Source organism: Nelumbo lutea, chromosome 1, assembly GCF_056320005.1.
Source record: "Nelumbo lutea isolate HS-2025 chromosome 1, American lotus-T2T, whole genome shotgun sequence".
Lineage (NCBI taxonomy): Eukaryota > Viridiplantae > Streptophyta > Magnoliopsida > Proteales > Nelumbonaceae > Nelumbo > Nelumbo lutea.
Genome location: NC_142684.1, coordinates 24,001,614 through 24,025,584, shown reverse-complemented (window position 1 = coordinate 24,025,584; position 23,971 = coordinate 24,001,614). Strand labels below are relative to the sequence as shown.

General features: G+C 40.5%; 1 protein-coding gene and 1 long non-coding RNA gene across 2 annotated transcripts; both read right to left on the bottom strand.

Moving 5' to 3' along the window:
* Positions 1–208: 208 nt before the first annotated feature.
* On the bottom strand, positions 209–4,122 carry LOC148873969 (uncharacterized). Its single transcript, XR_016099751.1, has 3 exons — positions 3,898–4,122; positions 668–2,320; positions 209–588 (listed from the first exon to the last, which is right to left on the bottom strand). It is a non-coding gene; the product is annotated as an uncharacterized LOC148873969 (long non-coding RNA).
* Positions 4,123–6,575: 2,453 nt separating this feature from the next.
* LOC148873968 (uncharacterized) lies at positions 6,576–8,537 on the bottom strand. Its single transcript, XM_088949507.1, has 3 exons — positions 7,959–8,537; positions 7,083–7,427; positions 6,576–6,863 (listed from the first exon to the last, which is right to left on the bottom strand). Exons 1-3 carry the CDS (start codon positions 8,535–8,537, stop codon positions 6,744–6,746), a joined length of 1,044 nt encoding a protein of 347 aa, XP_088805633.1. The 3' UTR covers positions 6,576–6,743.
* Positions 8,538–23,971: the final 15,434 nt, after the last annotated feature.

The window sequence follows — 23,971 nt, the reverse complement described above, 5'->3', positions numbered from 1 at the left end:
TACCAAGAGCTCTCACCTCAAAAGAGACAAAGTTACCTTAGATGCGTAATACTACAAGTAGGAAAATCATCAACTCTCTATCTTCTTCCACTTGTGAACTCAATCTTTGTACTTGGCTAATGATAAATTTATAGGAGCATTTGCTAGACAAGTCTTCTAGAACGGTTTCAATCCAATGGTCAAGCACAAACACATCTTGATTCTCTTCTTGAATTCAATAGTAAATTTCGGCATGCTCTGATGAAGCATTTTCTCACCATTCTTCCATAATAAATTACACTTATAGCTCTGTAATGAAACATTATAGGTGAAGCTGATGAATTTCGAGTGCCAAATTCTACAACTCTGCAAAATCCTTTGTCAATGGCTTAGCATCCAAGAAATACTAAAATAAAATCAATCCATTCATCCAGGGTAAATCCTCTCTTCAACGGTTTGCAAGAATGGAACGATTTCTCTCTTTCGAGTACCTGCAAGTCTGCAAAATCTTCTCTTGAATGGTTTGCAAGAGTGGAACGATTGCTCTCTTTCGAGTGTCTACAAATCTGCCAAATCTTCTCTTCAACGGTTTGACCTCCAAAACAATCACTACAACAATAATTTAATTCAGCTATAACACAATGATTATGAGGATTTGATCTTAATGCATCAAAAAAGTTTTAGTTACCAAAAGAAGATGATCAGATTGCAAGAATGTAGGAGCCTAGTCTCCACAAGAATGCAAGAACCCTGTTTCACATTGAAAATTCTAGAAGCCACTACGCCCCATTTGTACTGTTATACATAGTATAGATTGGGGTGGAAGAGTACTTGAATAGAAGAATTGTTGAACCATATTTATGATATTAGCACCACCATCGACCAAGTTTGTTGAAAAACCATAGCAGCAATACCATCTGGTCCTAGTGCTTTAATTGGGCCGATTTGGTTGACTACACTTCTTATCTCGTTAGCGTCCTATAGCCTCATCAAGAAGTCAATGTCTTCCACTACTATGGAACTCCAAATTTGAATAAACCTTGAAAAATCCAAAATAACTCCTCCCTACCCTCCAGTTGCCTTGTCTCCTAATAACTTATTCTCTTCATCTCCTATGACAACAACACATTTCTTCAAACTTTAATTAAATAAGATTGCCGTTCCTATTATGCATCCAACAAATCAGCTAGCTGGTATAGGTGGACATGGATTGACAGAGGAGTCTTCAAAAGAGGGACACCGCTGCTTTCTACCCTCTGTTTCTGCAAGTACAAGAGTAAACAGAAATCATACTCACAAGATGCTATTGTCGTCGCCAACTTTGCATCCATTACCACCTCTACTTCTCCTGCAATCAGGAAAGAAACTCATCTACGGAAAAAAAGAGCTTTTAGCTACAGTCACAAGCTACAACCACTTTCCGGTATCCACCCGACGAGTATCTGCTGGATATCGGGATTCAAGTGACCATTGCTCGCTGTCCTACTGCACGGATGGTCTGATTGATGCCATAATGGGGTTCACCAGGATTACAATATCTAACAACTACTTTTCCCATCACAATGATGTAATGCTGCTTGGACACAACGATGAGTATCCGCTGGATATCGGGATGCAAGTGACCATTGCGTTCAATCACTTCGGTGAGGGGATACATCCACATCATTAACAATGATTTCACGTAGTGGCAGATGCACGCAATCAGCGGTAGTGCCAATCCCACCATCAACAGTTAGGGCAACCGCTACATTGTGCCGTCGAACCCAGACGCCAAGGAGGTACAGTGGTAATAGTCCTATAGACTACAATATTAGGGATTTAACGATACCATGCGCCCCCGTTGCTGTGTTTTTGCTAACGTGCACTTTGTGGTGTGGGTCGGGTCGGAGCAGGTGACAAAGCAGGTGGATACGGATGAGGGCGAGTGGACGAGTTAGAACTGGAGGATGGAGGGCGACATAATGGTAAATGGAGCGTTCTTCGTGCCATCTGGGGAGGGTCTAGGGATGAAGTATGACAAAAGCATCGAGTGTGGAGCCCAAATCGGCTGGGCTCATTGACCAGTTAACCATGAATGCCGGTGCCTTTGGAGTAAGCAGGTATGCCTTTTCTCTCTTCTTGGGTTGTTCACTCCTCGACGGTGACCGAGGAGTCTTCAAAAGGGGGACGTCACTGCAATCCTCCGTAGGTGGAAGCGGAGGCGTTGGTGACGGGTTCGAATCCGCCACCGCTGCAATCCTCTGATCTCGTGTTTCCTTCCACTCTTTCAGTTGAGATTTCTCGCCAAAGTTATTGTTTTACCTCTTCATCAGAAATACTTCTTTTGGGTGTTATTTTCTTGCTGGAAATGAAAGGTAAGAGAGGACAGTGAGGGAGGGGAAAAGAAGAGAAAAAAGGGAAAATAATAGGTTAAATAGATTTAAAAAAAAGGCAAAAAAAGAAAATAAAAAAAATTTAGTGGGGTATTTTAATAACTTAACGGTAAAGGGGGGTCTTTGTCTCATGGTCATAATATAGGGGGGTTTTTGTCGCAAAACAAAATATAAGGGGATCTTTGTCACAGACCCCATAGTATGGGGGGTCTTTGTAATTTACCCTTTTTCTTGAAGGGAGAGATTAAAGAAAGAATAGGTTGTATGAATAGACCTTAGAACCAACCCCAGAACTGCCAAGCCCAAAACCAATCAAGGATAAGTTCTAGTTCCAAAAACTTATTCTAGGTTCTACCATGGAACTGAACCAAACTGTCCCATGCTCACCCCTAATGATGATTAGCCACCTTGTAAGTCTCATGAACCTGGTCTTCTACTTAGCACAAGGTGCCCAAAGGAGGATATCACATCCTCCGTACCCTTAGTATAGAAAATTTCCTGTACTAGACTAATAGCAATCTGCCCACCATTTAGAAAAAAATCACTTATTTTGAAATGTGTAGGAGAGGTCGGATGGAACTCACATTAAGGTAGCAATCATTTGTGAGTCCATATGAATTAATGACTCTATGTTCACATCCTTGCACCAATGCCCAACTAGCCTGCTACTCCTCCCACAACTAGATACTATACTTCAATTCTCATGGCTAAACCTCATCAACACCCTATTCACCACATCCTTGCTATACTTAGGGGTTCGGAATCAGAATTAGAATGGTCTATTCTAATTCCAACTATTTGATTGAGCAAAATCAAATCCCATTCACATTTCTACTGGAATGGAATTCCCCCATTTGAGGGAATGACATTCCCCATTCTGATTTCGATTCTGATTCTAACTATTTGATTAATGACCTCACTTTTAGGTCAATGTTCTTAGAACAGAGCCAGACCTCCTGAGAAGCCAATCCAACCGCATCCACACCCCAACAACTCCAGGAAAGGAGATTTCTAAATTTATTTTTGTAGACACTAAGGGAACATTTTGTTTCACTCAGAAAGATTATACTAGGCTTTTCCTTTCTTAGGGTCTCTTTTGCTGCTCGAATTGTCTTGGGGTTCTCATTGACACCAAGGAGTTGTTCAGGGTCAACTATTGCAAGCCCTTTCTTATTTTCACTCAATTTGAAATTTCCAAACAGAACATACAAAGAATCCACAATAATAGGTTTACTGCCTTTTGATCCCGACATATAATCATTTAACACCGAGAGGCAATTGTCCATGGTTCCTGTTCCCCGAATACCAAAAGTGTTAGGAAGGGGATTGAAAGTTTTGGAAATTTAGTCCACAACAGTAATAACCAATTTCCTTACTATAACTTTTTTTTTTTCCAATTTTTCCTTTTTTCTCAGTCTAAATCTCTCCTCTAAAAGGTACCCCTTTCTTAACCCTTTAGAAATAGAACAAGAATGAAGAACACAAAATAACGCATGTTTTCGAAAATCATGATAACAAGTATTCTCCAAAACAAATGAATATATACCTCCATTAGACGATTCAAAGCGGTTTCTGAGCCATCCTTCTCCTCTTGATGTAGCATAATGTCTGAATTGAAGCATCTCAGGACCTCTCGTTCGATCTCCTGGTCTTCATAGTGAACTCTCTTCATCACTTCCGCCCTTCTCATTATGTTGCTTTTCACTGTTTAGTTCAGAGCTCGTTGGTAAGTTCCTTTTTTGTCTAATAACCCACTTTGGCAAGGGTGGTTCAGGTCCCCAGCAGACAAAACCCATATCCTTACCTGAGTTTGGATCCGACACATAGTCAATAAAAATTAATTTTTTTGGGCTCAGTCCCTTGCCAGTCTTCTTCGTAATGGAGCAGTCATCAGTCTGTGCAGTTGCTATTTTGGATCCTTTGTCTTCTTTTCGAGGAGCCAGGAGCTTCGGACCTACCACAATGTTGTTTGACTAGGATTTCTTCAATGACAAGATTTCTGCCTTTTCTCAACTGGTTAAGAAAGGAGACTTAAACTTGGTCGATCCTACGGCCTTTCACCAGAAAGGTAATATCAGAAGCTGCCCTTCTATTCCCACCTCGAGCCCAGTTCCCGTTGGAGAGGAAGGTTGGTCCTGGCCAAAAGACTTTTGTCAGAGAAAAAACCACTTTGAAGTTACCCTAGAAGTTGCCGGAGCTTAACAGGTCTTGTCCGTTGTTCTCTCCTTGGAACTGCTCTTTTCCTAATCCAAGATTCTTTGCTTGATCAGATTCTAGTTCTGGGACTTCAGCCATACTTGGGTTCTTCTCTATTTTACATGCCACCTCATCACCTGGGTTCTTCTCGTCTACAAGATTGGTTTTTTTTCTTTCCCATTTCTTTGAAACTAAAATTGATGAATCTGTCTTCTTCAATTCCAACATCAGCTTTGAGCCAAGGTCCGTAAGCCACAGGTCCTCTTGATTCCTCCATCATATTCGAGCCTCTGCTTTTAACTAGTTGCTCTACTTCTAGGGCTCTTGAATCTTTCTTCACAGTACAGTTCTTCTCAACATGACCAAGCCTTCCACACCCGTTAGCAGAAAACTGGTAGTTTCTCATATTGAAACGAGAACCAGTCCTCCTTTCCTTTCTCAAGAACACCCCACGATCCTTTTGCCAGGGGCTCCTTCACATCAATCCTCACTCGAACTCTCGGTCCCTTATCCCACAGAGGTCTTCTTCTGCTATTCCTTGACATTGGTTCTTTCATGATCACCAAAGCTAACGTCCTTTGCTAGCAGGTTTGCAGTCACATTGGACCTATTTTCCACCGAACGCTATAGCTGGGCGCAGAGGGAGCTTTCTTCCCGTTGGGGTTCTGGTTATTATCACTTTGGGACCGCCCTCAGGGAACGACACCTAGGGACCGCCCTCAGGGAATCGAAACATCGCCTGTCGACGACGAACGGGGAAGGGGAGTGCGACCCTTCCAGCTCCTGCTACGGTGAACGACGAATGGCGAACGGGGAAGGGGAATCGAAGCACCACCTGGGGCATCGGTAGAGAACGTCACCTGAACCTCCTCTTACTTCTGGGTTTGAACGGAGAAGGGGAGTGTGACCCCTCCAGCTCCTGCTGCGGCGAACGGCGAACAATGAACGGGGAAGGGGAATCTAAGCACCACCTGGGGCGTCGGCAGAGAACGTCACCTGAACCTCCTCCTGCTTCTGGGTTCGAACGGAGAAGGGGAGTGCGACCCCTCCAGCTCCTGCTTCTGGGTTCCAACGTCACTGTCATCGAACCAACTCAAGCCATTCTTCACTCCCTCCTCTTTCTCAAATTTTTCCATCGGGGTTGCATGGTTTTGGTGCAACCCCAAATCCATAATTTTGGAATATAACATTCCACATTTTTCTTAAAAGAAATCACCCCATCTCTGCTTTATTTGGATAGATCTCGGAGAAATAAGGAAAATTTCCATCCCCAAACCATGTCATTTTATTTTCTTTTATTTCGTTATACTTAGTGCTTCATCATATAATCCACGTAACAACTAACAACAAAGCTTATTTGGGTTGAGTATGTCAAGCTGCTCTGTCTGCACGTTATATTTATTGGGCTTCTTTCTTCCCTTTCCAAAAGTTAATCAGTATCCATGTTGCACTACATGCCTTTCTATGCTTTATGATGGGCGCACATCATTACAAACACTAATTGCTCACATGTCCTTTGTACTTTTAAAACCACATCACATTAAAATAGATGCTAAAAACCAAAAAGAATTGCGCGCATGGGGCAAGAGCGCAAATGCAAATATAAATATGTATGGTTATTCACGGATGCAACAGTTATTTGAAGCAACATGGTTTTTAAAACTGGACCGGATGGTCGGATCTGAAAATCAAAACTGGTCCGTTTTTCTTTAAAATTGGATTTTTCCTAAAAACTGTTTTGGTCAGCAAACTGCTGACCCAGGCGGTTAGTCGTTCGAACTGTTCAAACGGTTTTGACAGCTTTTTTTATTTTTTAATTTATTTTTTATTTTTTATCAAAATGAGCCAACCGTTCAGTTCGAATGGTCAGACGTTTGACCCAGGAACCGAACCCCTGACTGGTTCGTTCTCCGGTTCAATTTTAAAAACCTTGCAACATTGCTCCCATTTTGGATGCAAAAATGTCAAAAAAAAACTTGCTTTCATTTTTAATACAAAAACGTATTCTCATTCATTGCCTGCAAAATTGAACTGAACTGCAGAATTCACTTTGATTCAGCATTTGAACTCTTACCAAATACAAAAAGAAAATACAATTGAGATGTCCCCTTGGAGACATTGGTAAAGTTTGAACAATACATAAAAGAAAAGAAAAATGGGATGATCTGTAGCAGTTAATGTTAAGACCCGTTTCTACTAAAAGATATTATCTCCATCTTGGTCTTGCCGGTGAATAGATGAACTCTCGCACGACCATGAAAGTATCTTTGTCCTTAACACCTCAATGTAATCGGATCTTTCGGAACTTCCATTCACCTGGTCAATAGAGATAAGATAATAAAGTTTCAAATTCTTTTTCTAGATCAAAATAACAACAATGATAACCCTACTTATAGTAGTGAAGCTGGACCAACCCATGGAAATAGGACCCTAATAAAATCATATTAGGATGATGATGATAGGACTACTAGTCACATAAGTAGGAAGGAAGTGCAAAAGAGACAACATGATTAAGGATAAGATCTAGAGAGTTACATGAAGATGTAGATGGTAGCAAACTCTGTCATCAGAGACTGGAAGAGCCGAAGCACTGACAATTTGCATTCCTTCACCTTCAGCGTTAGCAATTAGAGTAGACAAAACACTAGAATTTTCTCTCTTCATGCATATTTGAATGATCACTTCCCCTTTTCTAACTTCAGTTACTGAAACTGTGGGAGTTTCGAATTCTGAAGGTGAAGCTTGGATGGGAGTGATCTGCCTCTTTTCTATCATGGAGATCATTTGTTCCTTCTTCTGGGTAAGATCCTCAATCTCAGTCTCCAACTCTGGAATGTATTCTAGAACTTTACCCACTACAACAGGAGCATTCCATTTCTTCTGCAAGAACACCGACAACCAAATTCTGTAAGCAATTACACTATATACTAGATATCCTCTTTACTGAATGAACTAAAAGGAATACCCAACTGTAATACAATTGTCATAATGAGCTTGGGTGCTTCATATGCTCAAATCTAGGGTAGAAGAATGCTGATCACATGCATTTGGTCGGGTCAAAAATTACCCATGCATTGTTCGCAAGTTCTTCCTTGTGCCCAGAAAAAGGTCGGTTCTACTACGTTCTACAGTACTAAAACTCAGTTTGATCAACTACACAGTTAGAATCTAGCTGAGTAGTGAAATAATTCTCATGGTTCGATCCATTAACTTGAACCCAGAAGAAGATGAAGCAGGTAGGTTGTTGGTCTGTTGAAGGATCTCCTCTTCTACCCAAGTGAAGCCAGTTTGATTTAATTTGTACCACCACACAGGGACCAGATCTAGAAGAAATTAAATTAAGTAGTTGCAAGATACAGGGAGAATCCTTGAAGATGAAAGAGGGAAAAAGTAACAGTGGTTGTGAACTACCTTTGACCTATGAGAATCTGGAAGTAGTGAACGAAGAGCCAAATAGGAAGCATTGAGCTTCATCCTACGAACCCTCTCCTTTGCATTGTGATCGTGCTTTTTCACGAGCGACCCTTCGTCTGTATCAGGTTGCACCACTAGCTTTCCAGATTGAAAACGCTTCAACCGGCGGGCTCTCTCTTTATTGTTCTGATTGACACTACTTGCAGCCAAGGCTTCCTCTGATGGTTGTTGCACCATGATTAAGTCTTCTTGATGAGGGATAATGCTTGTGTCTCTCTCACCTGTGATAATATCTTTCTGAAATAGTAGCCATGGATTCTCAGAGGTTTCAGCTGGATCCACCATATTGTTTTCTCCATCATTTTGGTTATAAGGTATGATATCCTCCTCAAATGGTGGCCATGGATTCTTAGAAGTTTCATCTAGATCGACAAAATTAATGTTGTTCCCATCATTTTGTTGGTCGTACGTTGTGGGATCCTCCTCAAATGGTGGCCATAAATTATTTGAAGTTTCAGCTGCATCTACCATATTGTTCTCTCCATCATTTTGATGGTTATGTGGTATGCGCTGCATCTAGACACAAAGTTTCAACAGCTTTAAATTTGGATAGGAAATAGATGAAGAGAGAGAGAGAGAGAGAGAGCCTTAACAATCTTACATGCGTATGGCCCAAGAGAGAATCAGTGAAGTGCCTGTTTTAATTGCACAAAATGATGAGATAAGTTGATTTTAGGACGTACCAGAAATCTGCCTAGAAAACCCCAAATCCCTCAAAACGACCAAGGGTTCCAAATCGAACCACAAACAATTCCTCGAAACTTCATAAGACTCCTCTGGTAAAACTAGAAAGTATTCCCTTTAGCATTTTTGGTTGATCCATTCTCAATCCTTTTTCCCGACCATGGCTGACAATGATTCGTGAATGAGAGCTGAGACATGCAGAGAAAAGATTAGGGCTTATCTTCTGCATCAACACTCCACCACGCCCAGCAATTTTCAAAGGTTTGCTTTTGACCAAGTTTTGTAAGAAAGGATGTAGCTTCTACAGTGGTTGGATTATAGTTTCCGACCACCTCTTGATTCTCATGCCTAAACCCTAAAACCTCAATTCTAAAGCCCTAAAACCTTAAAACCCTAAACTCTTATATCCCTATAACCTAACTCTGAACTCAAAAACTAACCAATAAAATGCCTTTTGTTAGACACATGTCCTCTAGGCTCCAACCATGTAGGAGCCAAATATTTTCAGTGCCGAACATGCATGGTTTTAGCAAATACTACTAAGGGTTTTACAAGAGTACCTGAAAAAATTAAGGTATAATATTAAAGGAAAAATTTGAACACTCTTCCCCCTTAAACTATCCTTGATGTTACAAATTATTTTCTCCGTGTTAAGAAATCCTGCTATTCAGTTATAATTTGATGCAAGTATAAAAAAGATTGCTCTAATCTACATGAATTTCACTTCAAGAAGAGGTAGGTGACAGGCTTGGAATGACAAGAATGAGATTAGGGTTCAACTTTTGGTGGGAGGTCACTTTCTGTTTCTATTGAAATAAAAGCCGTCAACAAGACTTGTAGAAAAGAGCCCTTATCGTTTTAATGGGAAGGAACTAGCCCTCCTTCAATGCTTCAGATCTGGAGAGAGGTTTTCTTTTCAATGTTTTTCAAAGGTGGAGGGTTCACTGCCTCGACCTCCCGTTACATGCTTGGTATTGGGAGGATTTTAAGGAAATTGGCAAGGCTTTAGGTTGTTTTTGGGGTGATGACTAAGAACCTTAGTTGATCGGATGCTGAAACTCTGAGGTTGGTAGTTAGGGTAAATGCCCTATTCGAACTTCCCAAGTCTTTGAAGGTGGAAGTTAGGGTGAGGAAATGGGTAGGTTCTACCTGGAACCAAATGGAACTAAGCTCGAACCGGCCTTGAACTAACCCTACCCGATCTTATTACAGGGTAGAGTCTGATTCCAAATTCTTGGAACTAACCCCCCACCCAGGTCAATTCTATGGTCTAGGGGTTTACCCTACCCGAACCGGCCCGATGAACCGGCCTTGGAACCAACCTTGCCTTGAAGTAAACCCCAAAATATTTTTAAGGATGTGAAGGTTTGAGCCCAAACACTCATGGTTACAAAAGCCATGGTTTCACTTGACTATCAAGTTACTTAAGTGATTTGATCATTTGTTTTCTTTCTAATATTTGTGTGTATAATAAACAATATAAAAGGTAATATTTAAAAAAAAAATTATAATGACGAATTTTTAACCATATATTAATATATTATGATAATCTACATATTAAATTATTCAATTTAACCTATAAATATAATATAAGTTTTAAATTATATATCACCATTATTGAAAATCAAGTTTTTGAAGGACATGTTTCATTTTTGTCTTGAAGAGGGAAAGAACAGTTTTCACAAGTAAACCCTAGAATTGACCCCAAAACTGCCAAGGCTAGAACCGACCTTCACAGGGTAGGTTCCAGTTCCAAAACCTAGAACCAACCCCTAGTGGAAGTGTTAAGGGAAGTCTTTGTTATTAGATTAGTGGTTGAGGGCCTTGAATCCTTGTTTACACATTTTAATCATAGAATTAAGTGAGTGTTAATGGATTGAGAGAGAGTGTTTCAATCTATTGAAGGTAGTTGGCATTTCTAGAGCTGGAGCCTTTGGTAGGTGGTAGTTAACATACAATTAGCACCAGAGAAGAGACTCGAGATAAGTCTTGAATTGCTTGAAGGAGTCATTCCCATCACTTGGGGGCATAGATTGCTGTTGTGTCACCAAAGTTGGGTGAGCAACTTTCTCTAATCCCACTCCTCTCAGAGAGGGTGGATGCTTAAGTGGGTCCCAAATAGGCTTTGATTGTTAATTTAAGTTCAAATTTTGCCATGGAAGTGGTTATTGGGCATGAGCTTCTTGATTTAGGGAATGGGCTTGGCTTTGCACCTAGAAGGGAGGCTAGGGCCCAAGGGTTGGTTTAGACCATGGAGAACATTAATGAATTGAGTTTAAGTCCTGACAAGAAAACTAAATAACCCAACTGAACCAAGAAAACCAAATAGGAAAATGTAGTTAATCGAACCAACTAGTTTATATATTTGTTTGTATATTATATATTTTTAATATATGTCACATATTATCTATATTATATATAAATATATGCATATATTATATGATGTAGGTGCTTTAGGCAGGCCAGTTGCACGTCGACACGTGGCTGAGCGTGGCCACACGTGGCGACCTCGGATGGCAATCTAAAGTATAAATAGGCACTACCCCCTCAAGGTAATCATCTAAAACTTGGGCTAGAAACCTGCTACTCCAAACACTCTAGCTCCTGGGCAACATCATCTAAGCTACTCTACTTAGGCCTCATCCGCCCTTTTTGCTATGCCCTCAACTTGACCATCGGAGTCCCCGCCTCGAGCTAGCGCCCGGGGCCTCTAGCGTCTCCTTCTTCATTGGTTCTCGGCCTCAACACTCCTTGGACCCCACTGGTCCTCGGCCTCGACCTTCCTCAGACCCTACTAGTCCTCAGCCTCGGAACCCTTCGGACCCCACTGGGCCTCTGCCTCGGCCACCCTCAGACACCACTGGCCCTCGGCCTCGGTACTCCTCGGACGCCACTAGTCCTCGGCCTCGACACTCCTCGATCTCAGCCGACCTCAACCATAACGAACGCTTCCATCTACCAGCTCATCTGGGAAGCAAAGTTATTGTCCTCAGCCCATTCTGAGCCTCAACAATTGGCATTGTCTATGGGAATGACTACTAAAACTTCCCCCCAATCTGCAGTTAAGCTTCCAATGAAATGGCTAGAAACACCAAATGACCCCAGCAGCCTCGACGGTCACACCTCAGCTAGCCCTCGGCGATCACACCTAGGCCGGTCCCTTTCCGGTCACACCCCCGACGGACACCTCAATGGCCCCCTCCGCCACACCGCGGCGGCCCCTCAGCTGCCCCCTCAACAGTCAGACCTCGGCGGCCACACCTCGGCTGCCCCCTCTACCCGCCTCTCGAAGCATCGTCACTTCAGATAGCGGTCCCTCTACATGCCTCTCGACAGACGCCTATCCCACGCACGGACTCATCAACTACTCTAAAGCACACAATTGGGGGCACGCACACCTCGTACCCATGCAAAATACGGTCCTCAGCATCGGTAGTCCTCGGCTTCAACAGTCCATAGGCTTCATAGGTCCTCGACCTCCGCAATCCTCGACCTCAACAGCCCTTGGACTTCATAGGTCCTCGGCCTCAATAGCCTTAAGCTTCATAGGTACAGGCTTCACACGTCCGTTATGGCCAACCTAGGCCATAACGGGTGCTTCCATCTACCAGCTCATTCGGGAAGCGAAGTTATAGAGTTGTCTTCAGCCCATCCTGAGCCTCAACAATTAGCACCGTCCATGGGAATGACTACTAAGACTTCCCCCAATCTACAGTAAAGCTTCCAACGAAATGGCTAGAAACACCAAATGACCCCAACAGCCCCAACGGTCACACCTCAGCTGGCCCCTAGGCGATCACACCTAGGTTGGTCCCTTTGTGGTCACACCCCCGACGGACACCTCGACGGCCCCCTTCGCCACACCGTGGCGGCCCCTCAGCTACCCCCTCAATAGTCACACCTCGGCTACCCCCTCTACTAGCCTCTCAAAGCATCGTCACTTCAGATAGCGGTCCCCTCTACATGTCTCTCAACAGACGCCTGGCCCACGCACAGACACATCAACTAATCTAAAGCACACGACTGGGGCCACGTGCACCTCATACCCGTGAAAAATACGGTCCTCAACATCAGCAATCCTTGGCTTCAACAGCCCATAGGCTTCATAGGTCCTCGGCCTCCGCAATCCTCAACCTCAACAGCCCTTGGGCTTCACAGGTCCTTGGTCTCAATAGCCCTTAAGCTTCATAGTACTCAGCCTCAACAGCCCTTAGGCTTCACAGGTCCTTGGCCTGAACAGCCCTCGAACTTCACAAGTCCTTGGCCTCAATAGCCCTCAGGCTCCACAGGTCCTCGGCCTCAACAATCCCTAGGCTTCACAAGTCCTTGGCCTCAACAGCCCTTAGGCTTCATAGGTCCTCGGCCTCAACAATCCCTAGGCTTCACAAGTCCTCGGCCTCAACAGTCCTCAAACTCTACAAGTCCTCAACCTCAGCAGTCCTTGGACTCCATAGGTCCTCGACCTCAACAGCCCTCAAGCTCCACAAGTCCTCGGCCTCAACAACCCATAGGCTTCATAGGTCATTGGCCTCAACGTCCCTCAGGTTTCATAGGTCCTCGGCCTCAACAGTCCTCGACCTCAATAGTCCTCGGGCTCCACAGGTCCTCAGCCACAACAATCATCGGACTCTACAGGTCCTCAGCCTCAATAGTCCTAGGACTCCACAGGTCCTCAGCCTTAGCAGTACTCGGGCTCCATAGGTCCTCGGCCTCATCACCTCCATGCCAGAAGACCACTCTCAAGTCTCACCAGCTTGGATATAGCCAAGGCCCTCGCCATAGAAGACCACTCGGCGCCTCCTAGCAAGGATGACACACTCTCTTCGGCCGAAACGAGGTCCTCAGCCAAGACCTCTATCGCGACCTCGAGAGTGGGGGGCAAATGATGTAGGTACTTTAGGCAGGCCAGTAGCACGCCGACATGCGGCTGAGCACGGTGCGCAATGCGGGACCAATGGTGCGGCCACACACGGTGACCTCGGATGGCAGTCTCAAGTATAAATAGGTGCCACCCCCCTCAAGGTAATCATCTAAAACTTGGGCTGGAAACCCCGCTACTCCAAGCTCTCTAGCTCTTGGGCGACCTTGTCTGAGCTACTCTACTCAGGCCTCGTCTGCCCTGTTTGCTACGTCCTCACTAAATTAACTATCAGAGTCCCCACCTCGAGCTAGCGCCCGGGGCCTCTGACATCTCCTTCGTAGGTCCTCGGCCTTAACACTCCTTGGACCCCACTGGTCCTTGACCTTGGCCTTTCTCGGACTCTACTGGTCCTCGGCTTCGCCATCCCTTGGACCCCACTGGTCCTCGGCCTCGACCCTCCTTGGACACCTCTGGCCCTTGGCCTCGACACTCCTCGGAACCCATTGGTCTTCGGCCTCAGCCCTCCTTGGACCCCACTGGCCCTTAGCCTCGACCCTCCTTGGTCTCAACTGACTTTAGCCACAACAGGCTCTTTCATCTACCAGCTCGTCTAGGAAGCGAAGCTACAAATTTGTCCTTAGCCCATTCTGAGCCTCAACATTATATATTTCTATAATATTTATAATATATTATATATCATTTATTATTTATATTATAATGTATTATATATATTTATTTATTTATAATATATGTTATAATTATAAAAAAATGGAAAACCAAAAAATCAATCTGGTTGAAAACTAAAAATGATCAATTGGTTAATTGGTAGTACCAGTTCAGTTTTGATTCGGGGAAATGTAAAAACTGGTAGAACTAATTTGGTTTCAGAAAAATGCTAATGGTTTGGTTAACTGAATTATGAGCACCCCTATGTCCTTATTTCAATAGCATGGGATTGTTTGAAGGTTGTTAACTCAAAGAAGGGCTAATTTGAATTTAAACCTAATAAGAAACTTTTGAAATTTGATCTTGTCTACATGTGTGCATAAAAAAGTGGGTCGAGCTCAATGAGCTTTCAACATAGTGACCCAGGGTCGAGTTCTTCTACAAAAGGGTTAGAGATTATTGAGAAATGCTTAGAAGAAGATATTCAAGTTGCAAAGGTTTTGGGCCTCACTTTTTAGGGAGGTGAGGAATTTGCTAGGGAAGCTTTTAGGAGTGAGATAGAAACTCAGGAGGTATAGATGCGGGCTACAAAAGTCTCTTGACAAATGAGGACCAAGAATACAATATGTCTCTGGATGAAGTCGATAAATATTTCAATCTTTGGGGTCTTCCTGGTAGTGGGAAGCTAAGGAATTTAGTTGATTTTTATGTAGACTGTGTGGTGAAGGCAAAGAAATGGAAGAGTAAAGCTACTAAAGGAAGAGGACATGATGGCAGAGACTAGAGGGAGCCTCTTCTAAAATTTTTTCTTTCACTGTTTTTTTGAAGAGTAAGATTAAAAAAGATTTATTAAAAAGAAAAAGGAGAAGTACATCACAGGACTAGCGACTTGAGATCAACTCAAAACACAGTAGTCATACTCAATCTCTAGAAAAACAAAAAGGCAGACGGGAAAGAGGTATTCCCACCAATGCAATTTATTGTAACCTTATCCTTTGTACTCTATAAATAGTAACCCATCAATGCAATTGGAGACATCAAGAAATCCCATTTCACTCAATATCTTATCTTGGTATCAGAGCCACTAAAACGATGGCAACTTCTTCAACTCAATATCTCTCTCCTTTCGGAAAATTTTCCAACCTAGCTAATCAAAATGAAGCTTGATAAGTACAATTTTCTTCTTTGGAGGGCTCAATATGAGCTGATGCTTGATGGACTTGGCCTTCTCGAATATCTTGTTGGGTCATTTAAATGACCATTATAGCACATTACTACAGCTAAAGAAGATGGATCTCTCTCCAAGACATAGAGTCTTGAAGAATACACTAGTTGGAATACACAGGATAGGATAAACTTCTTCTCAACTGGTTGCTAGCAACCCTCACAGAAGCTACTCTGGCACAGGTCGTTGGATGCAAGGCTTTCCATGAAGTATGGAGCACGTTGATTCATCCTTATGCCCCACCTTCCCATGCTCATATCATGCAATTGAAGCATGACTCGCATAATCTTCATAAAGGCTCTAATCCATGACTAAATACCTACAACATGTGAAGACTCTTACTAATGCATTGGCAGCAATTGGGCATGGCCTATCTATAGACGACATAGTTCTCTATATTGTTGCAGGGCTCAGTTCAAACTACGACCCTTTAGTCACTGCTGTTAAAACATGATTTGATCCTAGCTATCTCGTTAGAAGAGCTTCACAGTCTTCTCCTTCAACATGAACTTCTGCTTGATCGACAACACAACACTCTTTCTGATTCTCAAATGCAGTGGTCCACCGCCCTGGCAACAAACCACTTCCTCTCTCAATTGGACAATCTCCTCATGGTCGTGGTGGCCAGTTGTCTCATGGTTGTGGTCATTCTTAATCCACACATACCCTAATCAGCCCAAAGTTACCTACCAAGTACATGTGGTTGTGTTGGTCACAGTGCATTATCATTCGGGGACTTGCTCTGCTCCTCTACAGTAGTTTATCTTGTCCATCTTGTTATCAAGGCAAACAAACCTCATAGGCTACCGTATCCCTGTTCTTTTGTTGCTTCTGCTCCTCTACAATTATTATAATCGGACCTTTGGGGGCTTGCTCCCATTGGTTCTACCAGTGGTTATCGTTTAGTAGCATTATCAAGCAAGGTTAAACTGCTTGGTTCAACACCCATCATTTCTTCATCATGTTTGTCGACTTCACCATTATTCCTTGTATGGTTTATGTTAGGATCCTTGTGCTTGGTTTCAATGACTATGTGACTCTCTCCTTGCTCGAGGCTTTATTGAATCTAAAGCTGATGCTTCTCTGTTTGTTCATCATACCACCACTGAGACTACATTCTTGCTAGTTTACACTGATATCATCATTATTGGCTCTATTTCATCACTTGTTGAATCTATCATTCATTCTCTCTCTCTCTCTCTCTCTCTCTCTCTCTCTCTCTCTCTCTCTCTCTCTTTCTCTCTCTCTCGCTCTCTCTCTTTTCTGAATTTGCTTTGTGTGATCTTTGGGAGTTAAACTTTTTCCTTGGCATTGAGTCTAGAACGATACCTCATTTCATTTACTTGTCTCAAACATGGTATGCTCAAGATTTGCTTAGGCAGACCCACATGCTTGATGTGAAGCCATGCACTACACCTATGGCTTCATCCCTCATGCTTCCTACTTCAAATTCTCAAATGTTTGATGATCCTACATTATACCTAAGTACTATCAGAGTGCTACCATACCTCACTGTTATGCCCTCTGATCTCTCCCCTTATGTGAATATGGTGGCTCAATATTTGTCCCAACCTTTAGTAGCTCATTGGTCAGATACATATTGCACTATCTCATGTGCACCCTCACCATGGGCCTCAATATCTAACACTCTGATTTTACTCAGCTTCATGGATATAGTGATATTGATTGAGCTGACTGTATTGCTGATCGTCTGTCCCATGGTGGATATTGTGTGTTTTATGGTGATAACTTGGTCTCTTGATTCTCTAAGAAACAAATGATCATATATAACCTATTCAAGGACAGAAAGCAAAATACCTGCTCGCTATCCCATCTTGCTGTTGAATTGATTTGGGTACAGATGCTTCTCCATGAAATGGGCTTCTCTCCTTCCTCTCCTCCCATCTTGTGGTGTGAAAACATTGGGGCTTTTTTTTATTTAGCCTTTAATCAAGTAGATCACAGTTCGAATTGGACTTTCATTTTGTTCATGACAAAGTACAACATCATCTCCTTAATGTTTGATTTCTCTCTACAGTGGATGAAACAACTGTTATTTTTACCAAAGCATTTCTTGTCAAGCACTTCAGTTTGCTACCAAAGCATTTCATATTATAGAGTTTGTATTGATCATGTTGTAAAACAAGCATGGTCCAGCCCGGTCACGTACTTGGAGTGTTATCTCTCTATTATCAAATCTGTTATCAAATGCTATCTGTTGTAACCTTATCCTCTGTACTCTATAAATAGTAATCCATTAATGCAATTCGGGACATCAAGAAATCCCATTTTACTCAATATTTTATCTAAACCATCTAGAGTAGACAAAAAAGCAGAGATAATAAACACCAGGCCACAACCAGATCTTCCATATCAACGCAAACCTTGCCCGAAGCTATAAAGTCCTGTGCATTTACACTACTAAGATGAAAGTCGAGCCCTGCCACCCCTACCTCTTCCTCAACTGGACTTTGCCCACCTCACATCCGCCTGAACTGAGACGTCAACATAGAAGTCTTGAGTTTTTTTCTTTCATTCCTTTGTATTGGTTGGTAGTGATCGATTTTAGGGTGTAGATGTGGGTTGTGGTCCATGGCTGGGTATTTCTTTGAAGCCTCTGGGCTAGCTTAGTGCTTTTTGGGGGCTGATTTAGTTAGCTTCTTGTTCTGAGGCGTCTTATTGTATATTCCTCTCCTTTTTCTTTTTCTTTTTCAATATTTAAATTTTCTTTTTATCTTCAGAAAAAAATTTCCCAACAATGGATATTTTGTTTTTTTTTCTTTTACTTTTCAGATAGTAATTTGATGATTACTAACATTTGAAATTGTCAAAATCCTCCAACTCTCGATTTATTGCTTCCGAGACCTTCAATGTTGATACCATACAAAATATAATGTGATACATATCGATACTTTCAACATAATTTGTTCTCTACTAATAAAGTTTCAATGTTTACAACTTTCAATAATAAGGTTATGATCTGATTTTTGAAAAATATGAAACAAATGCAACCCCAATGCTTGGAATTGAACCCTGCCATCTTCATCAACTGACAACTTACTAAAGAACTTTCCATTGCAAAAAAATGGGTAACATTTTCTTATAGAAAGACTTTGTTTTTTAGTAAATAAAACCTCTTTATGGAGAAAAGAAAAATGGAATACAAACAGCAAACAAATATGGAAGCAATATAATTGTGGATACGCACCCTGCTTCTGTGAAATATATTTGTCCAGTCATGTTCAAACTCTCTATTAGTGTAAAAATGATGAAATCAATATTATTACAGAGCCTTTGAAATTAAACTTTGGTAGAGATTAAGGGGGTGTTTGCCAATGTCAATGGTTTTGTTTTTTAAAATAAAATAACTGCCAAATCAGCAAAAATGTATTGTGTTTTGCAAACATGGCATTTCTTTCTGTTTTAGAAAACAAAACCATTGGCAAGCATCCCCTAAGTGCTAGAGAAAGTATTGATCCTCAAATTTATTTATGTTGTTTTGTTGTGGTTAATTACCACAAAAATTGGTTTTAGACATTAACGTTGTGTTTGGTTTGAAGGAAAAAGTAGGGAAAGGAAGGGAAAGATAAAGAAATCTATACAAAGCTTTGTAAAGGTTTCTTTACCTTTCCCTTCCTTTCCCTACCTTTTCCTTCAAACCAAACATAGCCTAATATATAACGTTGCCATATGAAGACTGCCTCCAAAATCAAGATATTAATCCTCAAATCTTTAAATCACATGTCTGCGTAAGATTTCTTTTTCTTTCTTTTTCTACTTTATTAAAAGAATAATCAGGATTAATATTGAGGGTACACTACACGAATGGTGTAGTGAAACTAGGGGTGTCAATTGGAACGGATTTGGTTCAACTCGATGCAGTCCAATATGAGTCCATTACAAATGGACCAGGTTCAATCCAATCCAATGAATAATTTGGACCATTTTGGACTGGTCCAATTCAATGTTCAAATCGTCCCATTTGTTCACGTTCATTTTAATTTAGATTAGTTTCAATCCAAACCGGGTCTCATTTTCCTCTACATTCATACATACATGTTTATGAATGCACATGTGTATGTATTGTGATATGCGAGTATGTATGTATCATTATACATTTAGCTATATATGCTTGCATATATATGTTTCCATCAGACAAATCATATTTCAGTAGGGAAAAGCATGAGGCGAGTTATTTGGATCACCAGGCTCGGGACTCGAGAGGCATAAACCTTGGGAAATTAGGTTAAGTTTATAAGGTTACGTTTTTCTCATAGGAACATGAAGTGAAATGAAAAAGAAGTGTAGAGATATCGACTAAAAAGGTACTATATTTTATGCAGAAACTAAATAATTCGTTTTAACATCAGAAAAGAAAATAAAGTTGGGGAAAAGTTTGCTTCAACATTCTGTCTACTTAAAAGAAATGGAGTTAATCGTTCAATTAATATGGAAATGTCGTAAACACCATAAACTTCTATCCCAATAAAGGATTGTGAAGAAAGTGTTTCTGTCTACTTAGGTTGTTGTTTCGGTTTTTGTTGCTAAGAGTTGTCAGGTTCTGTTTGGTGTGATTGTGAGGCTGGTGGTCTCTTCCGGTTTGGAGTTGTCTCGGTTTAGATGGGAGGTTGCATTAGCGGACAAGTGTTTCTGTTGTTTGGAGGGTTTTTTTGGAAGCTTTTTGGTGTTCCGTTGAAGAGCCCTTTTGGGCCAGTTCTCTGGCTAGCTCATCTGTATATTATTTTCTTTTTATTAAAATCTTTTCTTTCTTATTCTTCAAATATATATATATATATATATATATATATATATATATGGAAACTGTGAAAATGATTAAGGGGGCATTATACAACGTGAATTGTTTTTCTTATTGTTGGTTTCAAAAACAAATCAAAATTATTTGGTTTATTGATTGTTTTTCAAAACAAAAATACAAAAAAAATGTTCTTAGTTGTGTATGCATTTTATTTTTCAAACTGAAACAAAAAATATGCTCAGGAATTTTTGGTTTCAAAACATGTTCTCATCTGACTGTTTATTATCTTGTTCCATAAATCATACAAATTCTATAATAGAAAATTTGTTTTAATTAATGGTTCCATGTATTGTTTTTGAAACAAAACCAATTTGCTTTTTTCTTTGAAAACAAAAACATAGTTCAAGAAAAGAACATTATTTGTTTTTTTTAACTAATGTGGTGATTCCAAAAACAAAAACAAAAAAAAAAAAACAAAGCATTTCATGTTATATATGCCCTGGAAATTTATCAAGACAGAAAGGCTTGCAATACAAGATGGCAATTTGTGGTTGCAATTTAAGGTGGGTAGAGTGTGGGTAGAGACTAATGGGCAGGAAATCCAATTTGAACAGAAGTTACTATTCCTACAACCACAGTTTGGCATTAATATCTGTCTCAAAGAACCATTCATCCTAAAAGCTTAAGCTGTTAAGTGAGACTCTTGAATAGGTTTTATTCTCCAACATGCCCCCTCACACGAAAGCCCATTGGGCTTGAAGCGTAGACAGCACAGGCCCACCCATACCTTATGCTGAAACTTAATTAATTATAATAAGGGTGACAAAAATAAAAAAACTAGACCAGTTGATCAAGTGGCTTTAATACCATCTCAAAAAACCATTCAACCTGAATACTTAATATATTAAGTGAGGTACTTAAATAGATTTTATTCTTTAACAATCCATATAATCGTATTCTCTACAGTGACTGGTCTTGGTTCCATGTTCTAGGCACTAAGCAATTGTAGATTCAAGCAAACGTTCCTGGGATGTCCACTATTCCAGTGCATGAGAAGATATATGGCAGAGAAAATTGTTGACAGTTCTTGAAGGAACTCCCATGAGTACTCAATTTCTTTCCTTAAGTCACAAACCTTTGTCCTATTATGGTACTTTTGTTTCCCCCTACAAACTCCAATGACCACTTTGGGTCACTATTATACAAATGCATCTCTTGAAGTACCAAAAAAGTAACCAATCTAGGCAGCTGCAAGCCATTTTTGTACTGTCTTAGCATGTGTGTTCCATTGAAATATGCTCTTTTGGACAAATGCAATTACTATGTATTAAATACTAGTACACTTGTACTTCTTACTAGACATGTGTACAGCACCAAACCAACTTCTATTGAGAATTTCATTTATTCCTCTTAATTAATAGGCATTTTTTTTTGTTTAACTTTTCACTCCATACCCTAAAATGTGGTCGTTACAAAGAATGCTATCAAATCTCAAAAGTAAGAACAAGACCATTTTAGGGTTTATGAGATGATGAACTCTTTCATACTTTCTTGATTACCAACCTGCAATTTGATTCTATTTTAAATGATGCACCTATACACTTGCAAATTTCTATATGCATGGCTTCCAAACATATACCATAAACAATTGGGTTATCTTCTTAATTCTCTCAGGCCTCTCGATTGCTTCATCCAATTTAAAGTGTGATCTTCATCAGCTTATTCTTACAATGCATTGCACTGAGAGCAAAATTTTCACCTGATATACTTGAAATTTCTTTTGTTTTTTCACAAATGATCCAAAGAATCGACTCTCCATTTCCCCGTGTATCAACCTTATTCTCTTCCTATCTTGGGTTACTTGAATTTTGTCTCGGCATATTCAAGCATGTATTGACCTTACCGTCTAATAAAGAAAGAGACCCCAGTGTACCAATACATAAGAATGGTTCTTCCCTTGGTGAAGATTCTCCAAATGATCATCTAGTAAAGAACTCCAAAATGAGCTTAAATAGGATCCTTAACTCTAAATCTTACTTCAGGACCCTAATGTCCTTTTTTTTTTTTTTTGACATCTCATCTGGAAGAATATGAGGTAAGGAAACAACCAAATTTTAGTAACTTTTGGTTTTTGAAGCAAATAATAACAAAAACCAATTTTTTCAGTTGATGTTGATTTCCATTGTTGATCAGTTTTTGTTGGTTAATCTTCTATTTGCACAAAGTAGTCCATCTCCCGAAGATCAAGAACTAGCCTCATTTGTTCTAAAATTAATATTGTGGTGTAATATAATATATGGATCTTTCCTTAGTCCCCTCCCCCCAATTTCTGTGATCTAATTGCATATAGGAAGGAAACCGCAAAGAGAAACGACATTGTTTTCAAAGTTCAAAATGGAAAAGAAAATATCATAAAATAAATATAATTGAAGAAAGAGATCGGACCAAGAAAATGAAACCTTTTACTCTTTAACTTGTTGGTGCTGCACCTGTAAACTTCCAACCATTAGGATCACAGATTAGTAGTGATTTAAAAAATGGTATCTTGTGTTTATGAGAAGAAGAAGAAGAAGAAGATGAGGAGGAGGAGGAGGAGGAATTGACTACATACCTCCTAACTTGACGTTGTCGTCTTCTAATGATGATGTTACACCTGAAAACGGTAAGTTCTTCAGAGCCCACACAAATTATTAGGAATCAAAGAAAAGAAATTCTTGAGTTTCTTATGTGATTAAGACACCTCTAACCAGTAAGCTGCTCAAACCCCACACAAATTATTACTTATTAGGCATGAAATGGAAAGAAATTCTTGAATTCCGCTGAGGTTATGCGAATGAGAGAGAGAGAAAGAGATGGACGTCAATTGCCCTTCAAGCGGATCCATTACATGGTGTGATGGTAAAATAGAATTAACAATGCGTATTGCGTATGGTACATAAAATCTATTCTTCAAATGTTTTCATGTCATTAATTAACTCTTATCTTGCTAGTACAGATATATAAGCGAGCCAGTACAGATTTAGCTGCTGAAGTACAAATAAAGGGCTTCATTACGACCTCCACCTTTAAGGGCTGTTTGGTTGCAAGTCGCAAGTAATATCTCATAGATGTAGAACGTGGGCAACATGGAATATACAGGTCTGCTTTGTATCGGCCAACCAATTAAGATGTGGGTTAATTTTGGCTGTTGGGGCTCAATAGTATAAGCTGTTGAGACAGTTTTATTCATGCCCATGTTTTGGTTTTAGTCAAAATAAATTAAGATGTAACTACTAATTTATCCATTCTCATGGTAACGTGTCATTTCCAAAAGTTCTTTCAATAACATAGGCTATTGGCTCCCAACCGCTAAAGCTTTTCCCTAAAATGTTGGTTAAGGATACAACTTGAATGGGCAGACCTGGTACCGTATAAATTCTCCAAATTGGGCATCTGACTTGTGCCCCTAATGTTGGAACTTATTCAGATTAATCTTTGAGGTGTCATTTGCTCCCGGAACATATGCCAAACTTATCCGGATGAGCTGCAAATAAAATTATGCACATCAGGCTGGGCTATTTATAACGAATGGACATGTCAGTGCTCATTATAAGGTATGTTTCATCATGATACGTAACACAGCCCAGTGTGCATGATTTCATTTCCACCCAGCACCTGATAATTTAGTCCTTCATATTTTACTCCTCTCAAACAAACATCCTTCCTCCTACATTTTTCTCTCACATATGGTGGGAACACAAAATGTTATAATCATCCAA

Coding starts and splice junctions, on each gene's coding strand:
- LOC148873968 (XM_088949507.1), bottom strand. CDS start 8,537: ATGCAGCGCATACCACATAACCATCAAAATGATGGAGAGAACAATATG. Junction 7,428..7,958: donor CAGATTCTCATAGGTCAAAG/GTAGTTCACAAC, acceptor GTGTTCTTGCAG/AAGAAATGGAATGCTCCTGT. Junction 6,864..7,082: donor GCTACCATCTACATCTTCAT/GTAACTCTCTAG, acceptor TCTATTGACCAG/GTGAATGGAAGTTCCGAAAG.